This window comes from Microcebus murinus, chromosome 15 (genome assembly GCF_040939455.1).
Source record: "Microcebus murinus isolate Inina chromosome 15, M.murinus_Inina_mat1.0, whole genome shotgun sequence".
NCBI classification, from domain to species: Eukaryota; Metazoa; Chordata; class Mammalia; order Primates; family Cheirogaleidae; genus Microcebus; species Microcebus murinus.
In genome coordinates this window covers 17589633-17610492 of record NC_134118.1, presented here as the reverse complement: position 1 = coordinate 17610492, position 20860 = coordinate 17589633, and the positions used below count along the sequence as shown (strand labels likewise).

The 20860-nt window shown below is 36.8% G+C and overlaps 1 protein-coding gene across 2 annotated transcripts in view; it reads left to right on the top strand.

The window, feature by feature from the left end:
• The first annotated feature begins 654 nt into the window (after positions 1 to 654).
• DEK (DEK proto-oncogene) overlaps positions 655 to 20860 on the top strand; it is a 34710-nt gene continuing 14504 nt past the window's right edge. The window contains exons 1-7 of one of the 2 annotated variants that reach the window (XM_012753534.2): positions 655 to 1066; positions 1491 to 1644; positions 5001 to 5102; positions 5348 to 5457; positions 6460 to 6554; positions 7568 to 7688; positions 12769 to 12957. In XM_012753534.2, coding sequence (XP_012608988.2) covers positions 1500 to 1644; positions 5001 to 5102; positions 5348 to 5457; positions 6460 to 6554; positions 7568 to 7688; positions 12769 to 12957 — 762 coding nt within the window. In that variant the 5' untranslated portion in view covers positions 655 to 1066; positions 1491 to 1499. Of the gene's footprint in view, positions 1067 to 1273; positions 1645 to 5000; positions 5103 to 5347; positions 5458 to 6459; positions 6555 to 7567; positions 7689 to 12768; positions 12958 to 20860 lie in introns of those variants that run through there. The other variant, XM_012753535.3, reaches the window with a different exon arrangement.

Below are 20860 nucleotides of genomic sequence, written 5' to 3'. Positions count from 1 at the left end.
TGTCGAATTTTTGTCTTGCAACCAGGAGTCCATTCAAGCAAATTTAACTGCTGGTGTTTCCATTAAGCCCATTGAGTAAAAGGATCCTTTGGGCAGCTAGTGGTTGAGGAGTTGGGAGAAAATGAAGGCATCACAGACAGAACAGGGGGGGAAAATACTGAGTTGAATTTTTGAGTGTAAAAGGTATCTGCGGGTTTGGCCTTTAAAACTCTGGGAGAAGGGTCTAGGCTGGGCAAATACCGTATTTCCTGTAGTATATAAACAGAGAAAAAGAGAGAGAGAGGAGGGAACGGGGTGGGGGGGAATTTTCCCCTGCCTTCACAGGTGTGCAAATCTCTGCCGCTGGTTATATAAACCTTTACCATGGTACGGTCTTTTTCCTTACGGTGCACCTTGCCAGCGACGGGGTCCTCAGAAACACAGAACACTTGGGAGTCATCACCCAGCATGATCTCTGGGACACTGAGATCACTCTCATGTAGTAATTCCCCTCCGTCTCTGTGAAATACTCTCGCTAGCGACTTCAGGGGGTTTCGGAACTTCTTTACCAACACCCGCCGCGCCCCTCCCCGGCCCGGGACTGCTCATCACGTTTTCTGGGCAGCCGCCGCCGAGACAATAAACACGCAGGCCCCCTAGCGACCTTCCGTTCCGCGCGGCCAGGCCGGCTGGCCGCCGGCTCCCGCCCGCACTCCCGGCCCGAGCGCCGACCCGACCACAGGCGCAGCCCGCGCCCCTCCGCCCGCAGCCCCGGCGACCTCCCGCGGCCCCGCCCGCTCGCCCGCCCGAGCGAGCTTCCCGCGGAGGCGCCCGTCCCGCCTCGCCTCGCCTCCCCCGCCCCGCGCCCGCCAACTCCCAGCTCGCGGCCCTGATTGGCCGCCGCATTCCCGCTCTCCTTCCCGAACCGCCATTTTGAAAATCTTGTTGATTCTGGGGAGCGGAGCGCGCGGCGCGAGCGTCACGCCAGACAGCGGCCCGCGCGCCTTCTCCTCAGCGTCGGCCGCCGCCGCCTCCCGGAGCCTCCTCGTGCCTTCGCGCGCCAGGCCCGCGGCGGCCGGGACCCGTGGTGAGGGCTGCGTCGTGGGACTGGAGGCCCGGCCGCCCCCGCCGCGGCCGACGAGGGAGGGACGCAGCCATTTGGACGGCAGCCCGGGGCGGGGGAGGGGACGCGGAGCGGCCGGCAGCAGCTCGGGCCGGGCCGTGGACCGCGCAGCCTGGGGCGGCGGGGCGGGCGGGCGCGCGCTGGGGGCGGAGGCGGGAGGGGCGGGAGCGGTTTCCCGCCTCGGGGAATCCCTGGACGGCGGGCGGAGCCAGAGGGAAGCAGCCCCCGGGGACTGAGCGGTGCTGTCCCGGCTGCGGGAGGGGGCAACTCCCCGCGGCCCCCAGCTCCCTGGGGCTGCGAAGGGTCGCAGCAGTCTCGGAGGCCGCCCGGTCCAGGCCGCCGGAGCGAGGGGCCGAGACCGAGACGTCTGCTTCCTCCCCGCCCGCAGGTCCACAGCATGTCCTCCTCGGCCCCCGCTGCGGAGGGAGAGGGAACCCCCACCCAGCCCGCGTCCGAGAAGGAGCCCGAAATGCCCGGCCCCAGAGAGGAGAGTGAGGAGGAGGAGGACGACGACGACGACGAGGACGAGGAGGAAGAAAAAGGTGGGGGGAAGTTGCATCCCAAGTGTTGGATTTTTCGGACTGAAGTTTTTTTCCCCCCAGGAAGCAGTTTTCTTGCTCTTTTGGTGCTTAGAGGCATTAAATCGGAGTGATTCCTCAACAGGAATGTATGCAAAAATCTATCTGCTTTTGTGTTGAGCAGTGGCATAGAATTGATTTTGTGAGTTCCAGTTTTTAAAATATTTGTCGGCGTTTTGATGATGTATTTTGGAGGATAGCTGACTGCTTGCCTGCACTATACGTTCTTAACACTTCTTCTTTTGACAGGAAGTTTGCAAGTTTCACATCTGCTTTTAGAAATCTGTGTGCACCTTGAAGTTGCTAAGTGAACGTTTTTTAATTTGATTACATATCTTTTGCATTTTGAAGTTATTGTAAGGTCTTTAATCAAACACGTTAAGATTTAAGAGAAGTTATTAATGTTCTGGAAGTATTTCAATATTTTAAAATACTTTTGCACTTGCTGAACCTCTTTCAAAGGAGAGTTTCTCTCACGGGGAAACACCGGTGAAAGCTGTTGCTATTTGAGAAAGTAGTTAAAAATGAAAAAAGTGAACTATGAAAGAAAGTTAAATGTGAGCCCAGAGCTGTCTCGGTTTCAAAGCTGCATCTCCCCTATGGTAGGGCAATATTAACCCTTATTTGACTGGAAATGTAAAGAATGGTACTCCTGTCAGTTTATCCAAGATGTATGTAGCAGCGCCAGCTTCCTAAGATGTGTTCAACCAGTTTTAAATCCAAGGTACGCAGCTCTTAGCATTTTTTTGATATTAGCCTAGTCTAAGATATGGCTACAACTTAGCCGAACTAGTGAAGAGGTTGACATTCTCTTCCCAAACTCAGGTTTAACTGCTAATTTCTGTCAAACCTCAGTAAGGCCATGATCAGCATTTTATAAATACAATCTGGGTAAGTTTAAAAGGTATGTTTTTTGTTTGTTTAGTGTGGTATGTGCCCTAAGAAGGGAGCATGTCCGTATTTAAGTACAGCACTGCTTTTTAATTACAAATGTTGCTTATTAATATAAATTGTTTTTTAATTATACAATAACTGAAAATTAGCTGCAGTATCTCACTACTAGCAAAAGACTCAGCAGTTTTTCGTCCAGTTTTTTGTTTATTTTTTAGCCTTTCTGTGAGGGCAGAGTTGGAATACCACAGAGATGGTGAATTTTCTTTATGTCAGGAAAAAATTAGAGAAGTCAGGTAAACAGACTGTAAATGACCAACACAGTGATGCTTGGAGTACTGGGGGTAGTTCAGAGAATCTCCTATATTGTTCTAGATGGGTAAATTGTAATTTTTTTTAAAAAACATGATTATGTAAAACATTTGTCTCCTAACAGTTTTATAGTTCCAATTTATGATTATTCTTTTTACTCATTTGAGGTGTTTGTGGGACAACTAGAATTGTGAAAGTTTTTATTCTACTTAAATCTGAATATTTAACTCTAGCACTGAGTCATCATGGAAGGAAGGCAGTGAAATCAGAGAAGTCTGCTAAATAAAGGTCAGATTAGCCAAAACTGGCAGTGATTTTGGGGGACGGGAGAAGAGGGAAATAACTTGTAAAAGATACTCCTAGGTTAATGTCTTTGGCAGCTGAGTGGATGGTATTAGTGTTTTCTGAAAAAAAAAATTCACTGAGATGAACAAGTTTGGAGATGATTATGACTTCTATTTTGGATGTGTTGAGTTTAGGTGCCTGCTAAGTGGAGCTGTCCAGGTGGCAGCCAGGCATATACATTCAGCCCTCTATGTCCATGGTTCCTTATCTGTGAATTCAACCAAGAATGCATCAAAAATCTTTGAGGAAAAAAATGGATGGTTGTGTCTGTACTGAACATGTACAGATTTCTATTCTGATCTTTATTCACTAAACAATACAGTATAACTACTATTTACCTAGCATTTACATTCTATGAAGTATAAGTAGTTTAGAGATGACTTAAAGTATACTAGAGGATGTTCATAGGTTATCTGCAAATAATACACCATTTTATGTAAGAGACTTGAGCATATGTGGGTTTTGGTATTGAGGGGGTTGAGGGATCCTGGCACCAATCTATGAAGTATACTAATACCTAGGGGTGACTGTTGGTTGATATGAATCTCAGAAGAAAGCTCTGGACTGGAGATTGGGAAGTCATTAATTTATAGCTGGTAATCAGAGGCAAGCAAATGGTTTAAATCATTGAGGGAGAGGAATTTGAGTGATAATAGGGATTGCTTTTGTGTTCTTACTCTTCAGTCTGTATAAAATGGCCAGAATATACCTGTTGATATTCCTTTTTCCTGACTATTCCCTTTCTGTGCAAGTCCTCATGTCCCTAGATCTTACCTATCTTTCAAAGCATTTTTCTAGACCAAAAATAATCAATCCCTCAACTCACAGAACTTTTATTTGTGTCTTTAAGATGTTTTATCATCTTCTACATTGAAATATTATATATCTTATTGGTAAACATCTCTTTCAAAAGACATTCAATGTCTTAATCATCTATTCATCCAATCTTAGTACTGAGTGTAGCTTTGCACAAAACGGGCATTCATTAGAATGAATAGAAGTACCTCTGATAATAGAGTGTTCATTTATTTATCTGATTTTATTTCAATCAGTAGGTAAATTATTTTAGATAAATGGAGCTTAATGTTTTAAATTTTAAAATATATGCTTTTGTATTTTCAAAAAAGATCTTTTAAGCAGACTGGACTAAATAGACTTTAACCTTTTTCAGAGTGATTTATGGCTATCATTATGAACATTTATTAAACTACAAAGCAGTGCTCTCCTAGTTGATTGTATTAAATGTAAACTTGTAGAATTTTGTCTTATCCATTATTCCATGCTGTTCTGACTAGGGGTCCTTGTTTTTGTCAATTTATTAAATTATTACTGTCCTCTGTCTTTTGAAGTTCTTAGAACTCCCATTCTAAACTTGCTATATCTGATGTACAGCAAACTGTGAGTCACAATTAATAAACAGAATTATGTCCAAGCAAAAATTAAACTGCTAAGATGATTTTTCTTCGCAAATAAAGTGACTAGACTTTAATAGCAGTAATTTTAGTTGGATAAAAATTTGTTGCTCTCTGATTTTTCATTAAAACTGCATTCATGTGAGTTTTCCAGGTAAGTAAAATTATTACTCATAAAAAATTTTCATGCTGCTCTGTTATCAAGTGTTTTCATCTTTTATGTCATTTGCTTCCCAAAACCATGCTCAGGAGAAGAGAAGGATACTAGATTTTGAGTATCTTTTTCCTCATGTTTATCCAGTAAAGTTAATACATTCTTTAAGCTTTTTGTTACTTAAGAAATATTAAATTAATTTCCAGAAAAGAGTCTCATCGTGGAAGGCAAGAGGGAAAAGAAAAAAGTAGAGAGGTTGACAATGCAAGTCTCTTCCTTACAAAGAGAGCCATTTACAATTGCACAAGGTAAGTTTATTCTCTGTTCCTTTCATTTTATGGTGAAAATGCCTAAATGTGTGAAAATAATGGTTAGTGGTGCTTAATACTATAATATTTAGTGTTTAGTAAGTATATACTTTTGGTATAATTTAATTTGCTCCATTAGAGCAAAGTTACATGTAAATTATGCTGTAAAAATAATTCTTATTCAGTTAACTTTGTGAATGTATTAATAAGCAACGGGCATTTAGTTATGCTGTTTTTTTTTCTAGGAAAGGGGCAGAAACTTTGTGAAATTGAAAGGATACATTTTTTTCTGAGTAAGAAGAAAACAGATGAACTTAGAAATCTACATAAACTGCTTTACAACAGGCCAGGCACAGTAAGACCTTTTTATACCTTTAACCTGTTTCATGTTTATAATTTTAGTTCTCTAAAAGACTTCAGCAGTCCACTAATTCAGTTTCCACACTATGCCAGTGAGCAAACTAAGACACTTGTTAAATGACCTGTCAGAGGACGTGGCTGAATATTAGCAGTTAGGATTGTAATATCTAAGGCTTTCTACTGTAGTTTTTTAAATTCCAAACTAAAATTTAATTATGAAATCCAAATTGTGATGGTTTTAGTGATCTTTAAATGTATTAGAAGAAATTTATTTTTTGGATTTCTGGCCATTCGGAATAAATTATTCAATGTAATTATATCTCATTTTGAGCAAATGCTTGATAAAATGGGTAGTAATTGTTTGCCCAAGGATTTATTATACTGTACATATGACAGTATTTTATATAATTGAGAAAACTTTGCTTTAGGTTGTACATGAGCAAAGTAAACTTTGATCTTGGAATAGAATGTCTGAAACATGGTATAATTTATTTTTACATGTGTTGATCTCATTGATCTTCACAACAGTCTAATTAACATAAGTCCCATAACTAGTAAATGGCATCAACTTTTTTAGGTACTCACTATTCTTTTCAAAGAATAAAGTCCTTGACTTTATGTTTTGGAAAATAAATATTAGAGATTGATTTCAAATATTAACTTATAAAAAGGATGTCTTTTTAAGTAGTAACTTTTCACATCTGCTGATAGTGTCAGATAACATTTAGTTCTGTTAAAAATTCCCAGATAGAAATTCATTCAAATTTAAACTGTTATTCTCAAAGAATTAAGTTTGTAGGATTTTTATTATGTTAGTAAATTATTTTAGTAACAAATATAATTTTCAATTTTGAACAAGAAATGTATAAACCAATATTGTAACATATGGAAATAAGTATGTTGGCTTTGAATTGTTTTTTTTCTTGTGTACATTACTGAATAATAAGTTATATTATTCATTATGAGAAACATTTATTAATATGAGAAACATTTTCAGGTGTCCTCATTAAAGAAGAATGTGGGTCAGTTCAGTGGCTTTCCATTTGAAAAAGGAAGTACCCAGTATAAAAAGAAGGAAGAAATGTTGAAAAAGTAAGTTACTTTTATAAATACTGTTATGATTAGTGTGCTTTATCTTTTTTAACATTAAAAAATGATTGCTCATTCATTTTCAGTAGATTGCTAATTCTTTGCATGAAATGCCAAGATGTGACTTGTCTTCCTAGCTATGAACTTGGGGTGTCCATTACTTTCCAATAGTTGCTATCAAGATTATTGAAAACTCTTAAAGAAATTTTTATTTTCTAGGAGAATTATACATACAGGTCAGTCATTCAATGTCCAAAATTTAAAAGGTCTAAAGGGAATATAATGAAAAATCTTTCCTATTCTTGTTCCCTGTCATTCACTCTACTCTGTAAATCATTTAAACTATTTTGAAGATAATCAGTTTGATAGATAGAAACGGCATCCTTCTCTTTTTTTTTTTTGTTAGAGACAGGGTCTTGCTCTGTGACTCAGGCTGGAGTGCATTGGCCCAATTATGGCTCATTGTAACCTCAAACTCCTGGGCTCAAGTGATCCTCCTGCCTTGACCTCCCAAAGTGTTGGGATTATAGGCATGAGCCACTGTGCCCAGCCAAGATGATGCATTCTTAGAGCTTTTCTTTGTTAAATACCTTGTAGTTTAAGAAATTAAATAATAAAGATAATTATTCTTTCATTGAAACATTGTCATAGTAGCAATGCTGAGGGAAAAATGTAATGTTTAATCACCAGCCAGAAAAGTTGTCAAGGCCATGAATTTTATAGTATTCAAAACTTTTTACATAATTTTCTAACTTTTTTAATTTAGAATTTATTAAATGTTAATTTATTCTTGTACTGCCTTTAAAACTTAATTGGTAAGTGCTATTTTTAATTTGTTAATCATATCTAGTTATACACTAGTCAAGATTATTAAGAGTAAGATTTAGAGAAACATTGGCTACTTTTTAAAAATGCGTGTAACTGAACCAATTTATTGGCTGTTGCTTTTATATTGGAGAGAGTGTTTATCAACTTTCCTATATTGTCACCTTGGTTTCTTCCATTTTCTTTTTCAGATTTAGAAATGCCATGTTAAAGAGCATCTGTGAGGTTCTTGATTTGGAGAGATCAGGTGTAAATAGTGAACTAGTGAAGAGGATCCTGAATTTCTTAATGCATCCAAAGCCATCTGGCAAAGTAAGGATCCATTTTTCTATTTTCATAATAAATCAATTAATTATAGCCTCTCTTTACTATCTTTCTGTGAAACAATAATTTAATTGGTTAATAGCATTGCTGTCAATACTGTAATATCTGCATTCAAAGACTATACCTTGTATTGACATATTAACAATTTCATGATAGGAATAATATAGAAAGCATAAGGATGTGTTCCCTTAGATAAAAGAGATGTAAGATTAAGAAACATAAATTAATGTTAGATGGAAAAAAAAATATTCAGGATTACATATCTAGAAAGCACTGGAAGAATGGAAACAGGTTGAGTTGAGGATGAGTTGTTGGGTTTCGGGGTTGCAACCTATAATCAGATCAAAAAAGACAAAATGGGCATTATATTAGAACTGGATGTTTTCTAGATCTTGGAAATAAGGTTATTAAAAGTGATATTTAGGCCGGGCGCGGTGGCTCACGCCTGTAATCCTAGCTCTCTGGGAGGCCAAGGCGGGCGGATTGCTCAAGGTTAGGAGTTCAAAACCAGCCTGAGCAAGAGCGAGACCCCGTCTCTACTATAAATAGAAAGAAATTAATTGGCCAACTGATATGTATATAAAAAATTAGCCGGGCATGGTGGCGCATGCCTGTAGTCCCAGCTACTCGGGAGTCTGAGGCAGTAGGATTGCTGAGCCCAGGAGTGTGAGGTTGCTGTGAGCTAGGCTGACGCCACGGCACTCACTCTAGCCTGGGCAACAAAGCGAGACTCTGTCTCAAAAAAAAAAAAAAAAGTGATATTTAAAAAGCTGACTCTTACAAGTTTCTCGGATTGGGATTCCAGAATCCTCAGCAGAATCCAGGAGCTGGGCAAGGAAGTAAAATCGCCTTAAGTTTTCCCACTCTTCGTAAAATGTCGATTAGGTTTGCCCTAACTACTGAATGACATCAGGGATTAGTGCTACTTATATGAGGATGCATCTTCAGTATGTTTTAGGTCTGTCAGCAAATGTGTTTGTATTATTCCTCATTTTGTTAGGAAAAAGTGTAGCAGGCCTGGACGTTCAGGTGAGCACCATCTGGAGAGGGAAGAGGGCATGAGAACTTGAAACCATAAAATAGCTCTGGGACTTGGTTTTTGCCCATCCATGGTCCTGATCACCATTAGCTAGGCAAGGACAGATAAAGGATATTCGTGGTGTTAACTTTTGTTATGCAGCTACAACCAAAGGGGTATGATAATTTTTGGTGTTTCCAATTGGCTTATTTAAAGACAAAAGATAATCTCTTTAAACTTTTACTATGGCTATACTTGTACATTTTTAGGATTGCATGTGGCAAGGTGATCACTACTTCCTCAGAAAGAATATCCGTATTTCCTAAATTATGAGAGATATGTTTATATTCATCTTTTTTTTCAGTGATTTTTCACTACTTCCTCAGAAAGAATATCCGTATTTCCTGAGTTTTGAGAGATATGTTTATATTCATCTTTTTTTCAGTGATTTTCAAATTTATCAGGTTCAGGGCCCCATTATTCTCTGATAAAATTAATGAAAATCCCAAGAACTTTTGTTTATGTGGGTTATTTTGATATTTACTGTATTTGAAATTAAAACTGAATGTTTTTATTTTAAATTAACATGTTAATAAAAGTAATATTTTGTATAAAAATATTTTCAAAAGAACTGAGAAGAGTGGCCTTATTTTTATGTTTTTGCACATCTCTTTAATGTCTAGCTTAAGAGGAAACAGCTTGATTCTCATTTGTTTCTGAGTTCTTTCTGTTGCAGTGTATTGTTTTACTTGATGTATATGAAGAAAATTCAGCCTCACATAAGTATGTAGTTAGAAGAAAGAGTATTTTTAAAGTCCTTTTAGATAACTCTGGATGTTCTCCTTTGATACGACACCACACAACACCAAAACTTTACAAATTGATAGTTTCTTAAAGGTTAGTTGTAATGTTTAATGTAGATCTGAAACCATGTTAATGAACTTGGTCTTTTACCTATGTATGGTTTTGTAGTATTATACATTTACACCATTTGTAAATATTGGTTCCCTGAATTATGCAGATCTTCCAGATGTTGACACATTTCATTAAACACTGTCAAAGAGTCGCAGTCATTAATGTAAACGCCATCTCATCAGAAAAATCTTTAGGTGTTTGGAAACTGTCAAGTTCACGGTAGTAGAATTTTCCAAAATTCTAATTTCCACTCGAAATCATGAAATGTATCATTGGCAACAAATACTCTCAGTTTTCCTTAAAGGGATAGGCTCGCCTTGTTCATTCTTGAGAACATGTCTATCAAATACCTAAGTCTAAATAGCCATGTTTGTCAGATCTTTTAAAAATGGTGTTCTTTCATGAAAAAAGTAGCTAGTTTAGCTCACAACTCAATTACACAGAGTCTTTTCCTTGATAAAACCAAGGAACTTCAACAAAGTAGCTAGCTTACTTTATGTGTATTCCCATTTTGTCATAGTATGAAGATATGTATTCCAGAGTTGAAAGTTAATAGAGGTAATATTTATTGCTTCATCAAGGGCATTCTTAAGTGAAATTGCTGAGCTTTTTTTGTTAATGATTGCTGCTTGTGTGGTTGTGAGGAACACAGTGACAACTAGTGCATTTTGCTGCCTTGATTAGTGCTAAGGTGCCAGCAGTTTTACCCACCTTTAGTTTTATATAATTGGTACAAATGTCAACATAGTGAAAAGAGCAAATAAATAGTATGTTGTGGATTCCTGAAAGGGTCTTAGGAATCCCCAGGGTCCATTAACCACACTTGGAGAATCAGTTGTAACCTTTCATACAGGACCTCATATCAGTATTTCATATATAACCTTGTGATGATTATTCCTTAATCTAATGGTATCAAACTCAAGCTATTTTCTCAGTTACCATAAGTTTCCATCATTTAAGAAAAATGCTATAAATTCATTACTACTTTTTCTCTATAATAATTTTTAAATAGTTAAATGAACATAACATTCATCATTGATTGTTTCACTGTTCTTCTATTTGGACTTCTATCTTGATTATTTTATTTATTAGATTTTTGTTTCTAAAAAGAGATAATGCTGTTTTGACACTGGATTTTGATTAATAGATTTAACTTTTTTTAGAACAAGTATAGAAAGGCTCTAAAGCATTTGCATATTATAACTTTTTGATTTTTGTTTTTAAAGTGCCTCATTTACTTTTGGGAGCTGAATTTTCTTGATTGGTTACTTGAATAACTTAATATCGTTTCATTTTTCTGTATAGATTCATCCAGTATCTATTTTGGTCCCCATATTAATAATTCTGTATACACATTACATTCTTGCTACCTGCATCTGTTTCTGAGCTGATTAGTGAGAGATATCACGTTTTTCTAATGTATTTGAGACCTGGAGTTAATATAGCAAGTAAGTAGGAAAGTAAGAAAGAGTTTGGATGTTAAGAGTCACTTTTGCTCCAAATAGTGCTATCAAAGAATTTATCCAAATCAGTTAGGATCCTGATTATAGTTGGTAATGGTGGCAGTTCATATAGCAAGGATATTTGTATAAATTCAAGCAAGTTTCTTGTAGAGAATCTTTTTTAAAGAATCTCTTTGGTTGGTCCACTAACTTAAAGTTTCCAGAATGACCTAAATTGGTTGTTTCTCAGTCTGTCTTTAGAAGAATAGGTTGTTTGGGCAAGCTAGAGGATATCCTGTGGTTTGTAGATAGCCTGAGAACACTACATCACACAAAGCAGCCACTTTTTCTTAATTTTTGTGTAAGTGACAATGACTTCTAGAAGACGAGAGGTTCCTGGGAGAAAAGAGATTATGGTTCTGCTAGTTTCATGAAAGATACTGCCTAAAATTGTCACAAACATTTACGCAGTTGAATACTTTTAAGATTGTATTATGTGATTTTGCCTGAATGTTTTTGCTTATTGCAGAAAATGAAGTAAGAAAAACAAAAAAAAATATAAAAGATACTCAATCTTAGAAATAAATAATGTTAATTCCTCACTGTATGTACTTTCAGATTCTTTATGTGAGGTAATTTTGTGGTTTTCAATTTTAGAATGTAGCAGAACTCCCTTAAGAAAGCATTTATTGGTTAATATAATCAAATCAGGGTCCTCACGTGATCTACTCTGCTTTTAAAATATGAATAGTTTAATTGATTATCAGAGTAGTAGCAATGCACTTATTTTATGCTTCTTAATTAGTTTCATAATTAACATACCCAACATCTATTGCATACTTAGAAGCATCAATGAGAATATGATGCTGGCATTATTGAAAGAGCACAGAAGTAATGTGAGAATTTAAATTGTACAGTTCATTCACAAATTCAGATTGTGTAATTGGTAGTAAGGTTTTATTTTCTTTATAGATGGTTCCGCCCACTCCTTTGGTGGGCCCTCTAAAGCAAGGAACTCCTCTAGCAGTGACAGTTTTAATAAGTTGAAAATCTGACTTAAAATACTGTCTTGATAAAGTGTGACCAACCATCTCAGCTTAACACAATGTGTACATGGGCTTCTTGTTCCATGTCAGAACCTAGAATATGTATTTCTTAACATTTGAGAAGCCTTGCTAGGTGTTTAGAACACAAATGAAAGGATATTGGTAACAGGTAACACAGTTTTAGATTAACCTGACACATTAAGTTAAAGATGTTCTCTGTAAAGCTACTAAGCTTGTAAACTTCCTTAGAGAAGAGCAAGAAGTTGTTGACTTGAGTAGATGTCAAAAACAGAGTTGGGTCCAGGTGTGGTGGCTCATACCTATAATCCTAGCACTTTGGGAGGCTGAGGCTGGAAAGTTGCTTGAAACCAGGAGTTTAAGACCAGCAAGAGCAAGATCCCATTTTTACAAAAAAAAAAAAAAAAACAGAAAAATTAACCAGGCGTGTTGGTACATGCTTATAGTTCAGCTCCTTGGGAGGCTGAACTAGGATGATGGCTTGAGCCCAGGAGTTTGAGCTGATGATGCCACTGCGCTCTAGCCCAGGTGACAGAGGGAGACCATTTGTCCAAACAAACAAAAAGAGTTGGTTGACTTTGAAATATAATACCTCAGTGATGTTATCTTTATAAAATGTTTTTGCACAGCCATTGCCAAAATCTAAAAAAACTTCTAGCAAAGGCAGTAAAAAGGAACGGAACAGTTCTGGAATGGCAAGGAAAGCTAAGCGAACCAAATGTCCTGAAATTCTGTCCGATGAATCTAGTAGTGATGAAGATGAAAAGAAAAACAAGGAAGAGTCTTCAGATGATGAAGATAAAGAAAGTGAAGAGGAGGTAAAACCTTTTACTCTGTTTTTTTAATTACTTCTTTCTGTGGGGAGAAGTAAATATTAATATTCTTGCTCTATATTTGGTACACCCAGAAAACAGAGTTCCATATTGGTTGTTTTTAATTCTGAAGATGCAGACATAGTAAAGTATGAACCTATTTCTTTTCCTTGAGGAAAAGAAATTTCTTTTCCTTTTAGTTGCATTGCCATGCCAGAGTGTAGGTGTTGGAAAACAATGAGGTTGGTGTAGACTGGATTTGAAGTGGGCCTTGAAAACTAGAGTAGGTAAATGGGAAGGGCAGGGCAGCGAGACATGTGTATCCTGAACAGAAGCAGATTCTTCCAGAATTTTTTTCATGACATATTAATATTTTATGATTGAATTGAACTATTTTATTGTTTTACGCAAAAGCAAGGGGTTTAAGGGCCATTATATTTTCTCAACCTGTTGGTTATTATTTATTGAGAATAATGGTATTTGAAGTTTGATCACCAGGTAAGTTTTATATCACTTAGAATGCCTACCATTTTCTTTTATCTGGTAGTATTTGTAAATGTTGAGAATACTTAGCTTCCATAGTGAAACTTTGGGAAGGGAACTGCTCAAGCAATTAAAAAGGTTAACTTTACCCTCTGTTTGATATTATCTTCAATCAAGTAGATCAGGGAGAGTGAGTATAGGAGATGAATTCCTATCATTATCAATGGTGTTTTGGTGCCTTCTTTCAGAGGTCAGAACTTGGTCTGTTAGTTGGGTAATAAACCATGCCTTCTTTAGGAACTCGATTAATGCCAGCTTGAAATTTGGGGCCAGATGATTTTTTATTGTGGGGGATACTTCCTGAACTCCTGTTTTGACACCAAACATGTTCTTGAGACAGTGCTAATTGTCCCTGGGGGTTGGGGGGAACTCATCTCCAGTTGAGACCACTGAATTAGAGGGAGTAACGATGTAGTGAGCTCTGGTTTAAATATGTATATGAATTTAGTATGTATATTTGTCTTGAAGTGTTTAAAATTCATGCTTGTTTTAATGTCATTTTATAAAGACTCTGTAAAGCTAAGTATGAAATGCTTCATAATTTAAGAAAGATGGTTACAAATCTAGCAGATGCTTCATAAATATCTTAATATATATTTGGCATGAAAGAAGATGAGTAACTGAAGCACTAAGGCTTCTATGGATTGGACATCTGGTAGGAAAACATGTTTGTTTATATGTACATATATAATAGTGACAATTTTAAAGTAATAGTGTTCCTCATTCAGCAAATATTTGGTTGTCTTCTATGTGCCATTTACTGTTTCCTAAACCCTTTTTAAGGACAGACTTAAAGCATGAAAAGTTGTCATAGAATATAAATATCTAATTTTTTCATGGAGACACATTATCGTTACAAGCATGGGCTTTGAAAACTGGGTTCAAATGCCAGCTCTACCTTGAATTATCACTATATGACTTTGGGCAAATTATTTAAACTCCATACCTCTGTTTCCTATCTGTAAAGTGGGAGTGGTGATAGTACTAGCCTCATAGTCTCATATTAAATGACTTTATTTAAAATACTGAGAACAGTGCCTAGTACATGTTCTATCTAAGTGTTAGTTGCTGCTGTTGATATCAGAATTAACATGACCTTTTATGACAAGTAAAATTTCTAAATCTAATTTTCCCATCATTACCAAGGTGTAGGTTAAAAAGTAAGGGTATTTTATACTCATTTTCTTAGTTATTTTCCAGGTTGTTCCATAGTTCTAAGTATAGTTAGTTGAATTCTGTGTATACAGATGATGTCTTATTTATTAACCATATTGGTTCCTAGATAATAATCACAAGTGGAACTGTCCCATTATAAATGAAAGCCTTACTTCCTTTGGTATCATAATCTAGGGTCTGTTGCTAAAAACCCAGGTCAAATGACGAAAATCCATAGGGGAAGAAAAGAAAGCTCAAAAATGCTTTTACAGACATTAAGTATATGAAATCACACAATATAAAAGCTCTATCATGGCTGGGCACAGTGGCTCAGGCCTGTAATCCTAGCACTCTAGGAGGCTGAGGTGGGCGGGGAACGCTCAAGGTCAGGAGTTCAAAACCAGCCTGAGCAAGAGCAAGACCCCATCTCTACTAAAAATAGAGAAATTAATTGGCCAACTAAAATATATACAAAAAATTAGCCAGGCATGGTGCGCAGGCCTGTAATCCCAGCTACTCTGGAGGCTGAGGCAGAAGGATCACTGTAGCCCAGAAGTTTGAGGTTGCTGTGAGCGAGGCTGACGCCATGGCACTCTAGCCCAGGGAACAGAGTGAGACTCTCTCAAAAAAAAACAAACAGAAAGCCCACTATCATATTCTTGTCTGTGCTAGTACTGACAGACTTCATAAAATATAGTTCTGATAAAGTTTAGACTAAGAATTCTTTTTTCTGGAATATGTCTAGTATATGTCCCTCCAACAAGCACACGTATTCTTACTGCTCTAAAGACCCTTTAAATTTAGCACTGTCCTTCTAAACCTTTTATTGCTGATTTGAAAGGTAAGTTCTGGCAAGAGAACTTATACATATCTATGGCAACTTTGTTTTTCCTTATTCCATTTTATGATGACTCAGTTAAGTGGCAGATGTGACCTCTTTTCTGAGAGGCCCTAAGTAAGAAAAGTTACAGGTTAATCAGAAAAGCTGTGGATTGCCCGTAGGTTTTTTTTTTTGATAGAAAATTATTAAATTATTATTGCTTATTTTCTGAAACTAATTTTTCTTTGATAAATAAGGCTCCTTCCTCTCCATTAAGATCAGCTTCTATTGGAGTAATTAACTATGAATTTAGGTAGATTAATTTTACCTTTTCCAGTTTCCTCTGTAAAATGAGGGGTTTTGACTATATTCTACAGTCCAAATATCTATTGTTGAAGTCAGAAATCTTAAGCAGAAATCCAGTTCAAATAGTATTTTTTTTTTTGGCTGATTATGTGGGGTTGAATAGTATTTGCTCACCTGCTAGTTTTCATATTTAGCTGTGTGGAAGAGTAGGATATTTATAAGTAAATTCATTATTTTTAAAATGAAACCACTGAAATCCACATAGTTAAAACAGAACTGAGTTTTTTAAAAGTCATTTAAAAGAAAATATGCCATATTTAGCATATTAGATGAAAATTGCTAAAACATTTGAGGTTTTCTATACCTTTGTTTTTATGATAAGCAATGAGTAATTCACCAGAATTTTATAATCCTTTTTCCTTGGAATTAAATAAAAGAGGTTGCTTTTTCGGAGAGTAACTTCAGTAATTCCTTTATGAAAGATTCATTCTCAAATTCCTTATTAACTTTCCTGATGGACATTGGCTCTTTAGAGCAGTAGAAGGAGAGCAGTTGGGAGGCTAGAAAGAAATTGGTAGATGAATTTTTCTTTAAAATGAAAGATTAGGAAAATCTGTCTATTGAGTACAATGTACACTATTCTGGTGATAGGTACACTGAAAGCCCTGGCTTCAGCATTGTACAGTTCATCCATCTATCAAAAAACACATCCCCTAAATCTACTGAAATTTAAAAAATGAGAGAATAGGAAAATAAACAGGTTTGGTGATTTTGTATAAACTGGTTCTGAAAATCTACTCATTCCCATGTATATTAACTTTAGGGGGAGATTGCTAAAGTGAGCCACTAAGGTTGAACCCATGGTCTGTCATGCTATTCATGGGCGTTAGCCTGAGCGCAGAGAATTTACTGGAGAGTACAGAAAAAACGAAAGGGAAAACAGTGCCAGTTGGAGAAAATAATTGTAATAGTCTTTTAGCCCCTTAAAAGCATACTTTGCTTCTTTTTTCATATTATCCTAAAACCTCTTCAGTTTTTATTTTCTAGTATTTTTATAGCACACTCTTATCTCTAGAAAGTATAAAACAAACTTTATGGATTTTTACTTTTTGAGTATTTAGAATTTATCTGAATGTTCTCATATGTATCAAGGATATTTTTAGCTGATGTAATTCACAACTTTACTAATAATGTTCAAAAGAAAAGTTTTCCTTTGATGTCAAGAAGTCCACAGGCAGGCAACTCGAGGCCATTATAGCTGTTTATGAAAGGTTTCAAAGATGTAGGTACCTTCCTGATCTGCCATCTTTAGTATATGGCATTTAACCTCATGATCACAAGGTGGTGGTTTTACCTTTAGACATTGTATTCGTGTTCCAGACAAGGAAGAGCAAAGTACTTTCTCCTGGTGATGTATTGGCTTTTTTCCCTGGAAGGGATGCCTTTTACCAGAGATCTCCATATTCATAGCATTGGCCAACACTTTGTCATCTCTGTATTAGGTGCAGGGGAAGCTGTGAGATCCAGTTGTTAGCTTTTCTACCTGTATTGTTGAATGAGCTATCCTACAGTGTTTGCCAAATTGGAGAAACTTTCAGTTATAATTTTTAGCAAACTATTTGGACCATTCAGGAGATTATTTGGCTGTGGAGTGAGGGTGAATGTGAAAGTTTTGTTAATCCTTAAGTATGTTTTTAGAAGCTAAGAAATCTCATCTGATAATTTCATCAGAAGAATTATAAAACTGTAAACCATTTAAACCTTTTGTTGGAAGGCAAAGTTGAATAATCACCCTAATAAAATCCATTTACACTTAAACTTACTTTCATAATCTTTTATGAAACATAACTAGACTTACACATTCTTTACTCTTGGCGTTTTGAATTTGCTCAGCCAAGTTGTTAAAAGAATAGTGTATTTTAAGCTAATTTTTATTTTGTTCATCTGTTCACCCAGTACAACCTTTCTGCTGTGAGGACAGAATTCTGGCTCTGTGACAGGCGTCTTTTTTGGAGACCCTCCTTCAAGAGCCCTGCTGCCTATAAAAGATAGGTAAGCCTTATTCTCCCAAGATTTTTTTTTTGCCTTCCTTCAAAAAGTGCTTATGTCAGTCCTCTGATTCTATACCTTTATGGTTATCAGAGACAGGGAAAATCCCCTTCAAATTTTTGAAAATTTATATTATTCTTTACAAAATTTAGATTGTAGTACATTGTACTATCTAAAATTAATGGCAGCTATCAACTTTTATTGTTCCTCTTTGGTACATCAAAAATTCTTAAGATACTTGATGGTCCTGATTAAACTACTCGTAGCATATTCAGAAATAGCAAACCAGAATCTTTAAAAATCCCCTAACAACTTGGAAACTAGCTTTTTTTTTTTTTACCTTGTTACCTAATTTTTCCATCGTACATTTTGTTAAAAGACTTAGTCTTGGCTCCTATTTGATTATATAACAAAGGTGTCGACTATCATTAGTGCTGTCAACATTTTTCCTTAATAATGCCATCTAATGTTTTTATTATAATTACTAACATTTTCAGAGTATTTAATAAAAAGACTTAAAACGGGGTCAGTACTTGATTGCTAATGTAACTACTTTTTGATTGCTCAATTCAATAAATTAGGAGTATGCTAAGTGCTATTGGGGTACAGAAGATGTTTTCTACTACACAAATGCCATTTGATACTTAATATTATAGGATTTCAAAAGGAGAGTCTTCATATCTGTTAAGAAAAGGCTTTGGGAAGAAATGGAAGTACCACCAATTCAAATTGATCTTGGAGATGGAAAGGAAAGTTGGATATGTGAACAAAGATGGGACCAGGGAAGGCAGGATGCCTTTGACTGACATGCTTGTTTGTGTTTAGAGTCGTGTGCCCAAAAGTAAAGCAATGAGAGATCAAGCTAATGTAACGTAGGTTGAGTAATGTAGGTTGAAGCCAGACCATAGAGAACCTGTGATGTTGGGCATTCTTATGTAACTAATGCAACCTTTGGGTGTAGATTCATTATTCTCATTCATTCAAAATGATCATCTTATTCTATACCTGAGCATTTTGCTAAGTGGAAGGGAAAAAAATGGGACATAGTCTCTGTCTTCTAGGAACTGACAGTCTACTTGTGGAGAAGTACCACTTATTCAATAAGCATTTATTGGTACATACAAGGAAGATGCTTTGTGCCAGGTACTTTCACATCTTGCATCCCATTTAGTCTTGACTCCATTAGAGATGAGGGGAATATCCTCATTTTTATACTTGAGGATGTAATAAATATATAATCTTTTTAGTAGTGCTTTGTCTATGTAGTAGTGTTCCCTTATCCAAGGGAGATACTTTCCAAGACTCCCAGCAGGTGCCTCAAACTACAGATAATACCAAACCTGATTGCTGTCATTGGGAACACATTTCCGTTCCTGTTTTCCACTCACAGAATTGATGCCTTTTACTTACCACACACTGATGGCCATAACTTTCGCAGTTTTGCAGCAGCAGAACTAGCACAAATTTCTTTATCCTTCTTCACAGTTTCACAGATAGAAGATTTCATTCTTAACTCTAGATCCTAACGATGTCAGCAACCTCAGTGTGTGATTATTTTTCTTAAATTGAGAAATTTCACCTTTCCGCTTAAAGGAACCACTTTACAGTTTATCTTTGGCGTATTCCAATGGCCAACATCACTGGTGTTATACTTTGGGGCCATTATTAAGTCAAATAAGGGTTTCTTGAACTGAGCACTGTGATAAGGCGATCTGATAACCGAGATGGCTAATGAGCTAAGGGGCGGGGTAGCATTTATAGCATGGATATTCTAGACAAAAGGGTGGTTCATGTCCCATACAGAACAGAGCAGTGTGAGAGTTCATCACACTGTTTAAAACAGCATGGTAGGCCAGGCGCGGTGGCTCACGCCTGTAATCCCAGCACTCTGGGAGGCCGAGGCGGGCAGATTGCTCGAGGTCAGGAGTTCGAGACCAGCCTGAGCAAGAGTGAGACCCCATCTCTACTATAAATAGAAAGAAATTAATTGGCCAACTAATATATATAGAAAAAATTAGCCGGGCATGGTGGCGCATGCCTGTAGTCCCAGCTACTCGGGAGGCTGAGGCAGCAGGATTGCTTGAGCCCAGGAATTTGAGGTTTCTGTGAGCTAGGCTGACGCCACGGCACTCACTCTAGCCTGGGCAACAAAGTGAGACTGTCTCAAAAAAAAAAAAAAAAAAAAAAAACCCAGCATGCTATTTAAAACTTACGAATTGTTTATTTCTGGAATTTTCCATTTAATATTTTTGGGATGCAATTGACCACAGGTAACTGAAACCACATATGGAAAGAGAAACTGTGGCTAAGGGGAGACTATTGTATTACTATTTCTAAAGCTTCCTGTTGATATATGTCTGTCTTCAGAGTTCTCTCTCTAGAATTCCAATTTAGATCAAAATTTGATTTTAAGCAATACCATTAAGAAAGTTATTGAGTATAACTTTCTTATCAAAACTTTCTGAAAACTAAATACTATTAATGTAAACTTTATAACTTGAGGAATTACTCTATTTATTGCTTATCTGGTGGCTATCTTTTCTGTATATATCTCTAGTAATTTATAATCTATTCTGGGAATCAGCAGACTATGGCCTGTACACCAGTTCCAGCTTGTGACCTGTTTTTATACAACCCAAAAGCTACAAATGATTTTTCCATTTTTAAATGATTGTAAAACACAAAAAAAGAGAAATACCAATAAAGATTGTATGTAGCTGGCAAAGTTGAAAATATTTACTATCTGGCACTTTATAGAAAAAGCTTGGTGGCAGATCTAGACTATAAATGTACTTTTCATTCTGTATGGTATAGCTAGATAAGCCAGCTATGGGGCTTAAAAAATACAAACACACACACACAGGTGCCCAGGCCCTACTCTTGATAATTTGATCTAATGGTCTTCTTTCTTTCCTCTTAAATGTACAACCTATATAAATAAGTTGTGCCAGAAGATAGTGGCATTGAAAATCAAGAAGTTCGACTAACTTCTATTAACAGAAAACATTTCTGTCTTAGCAAATAGGGTTATTTTAA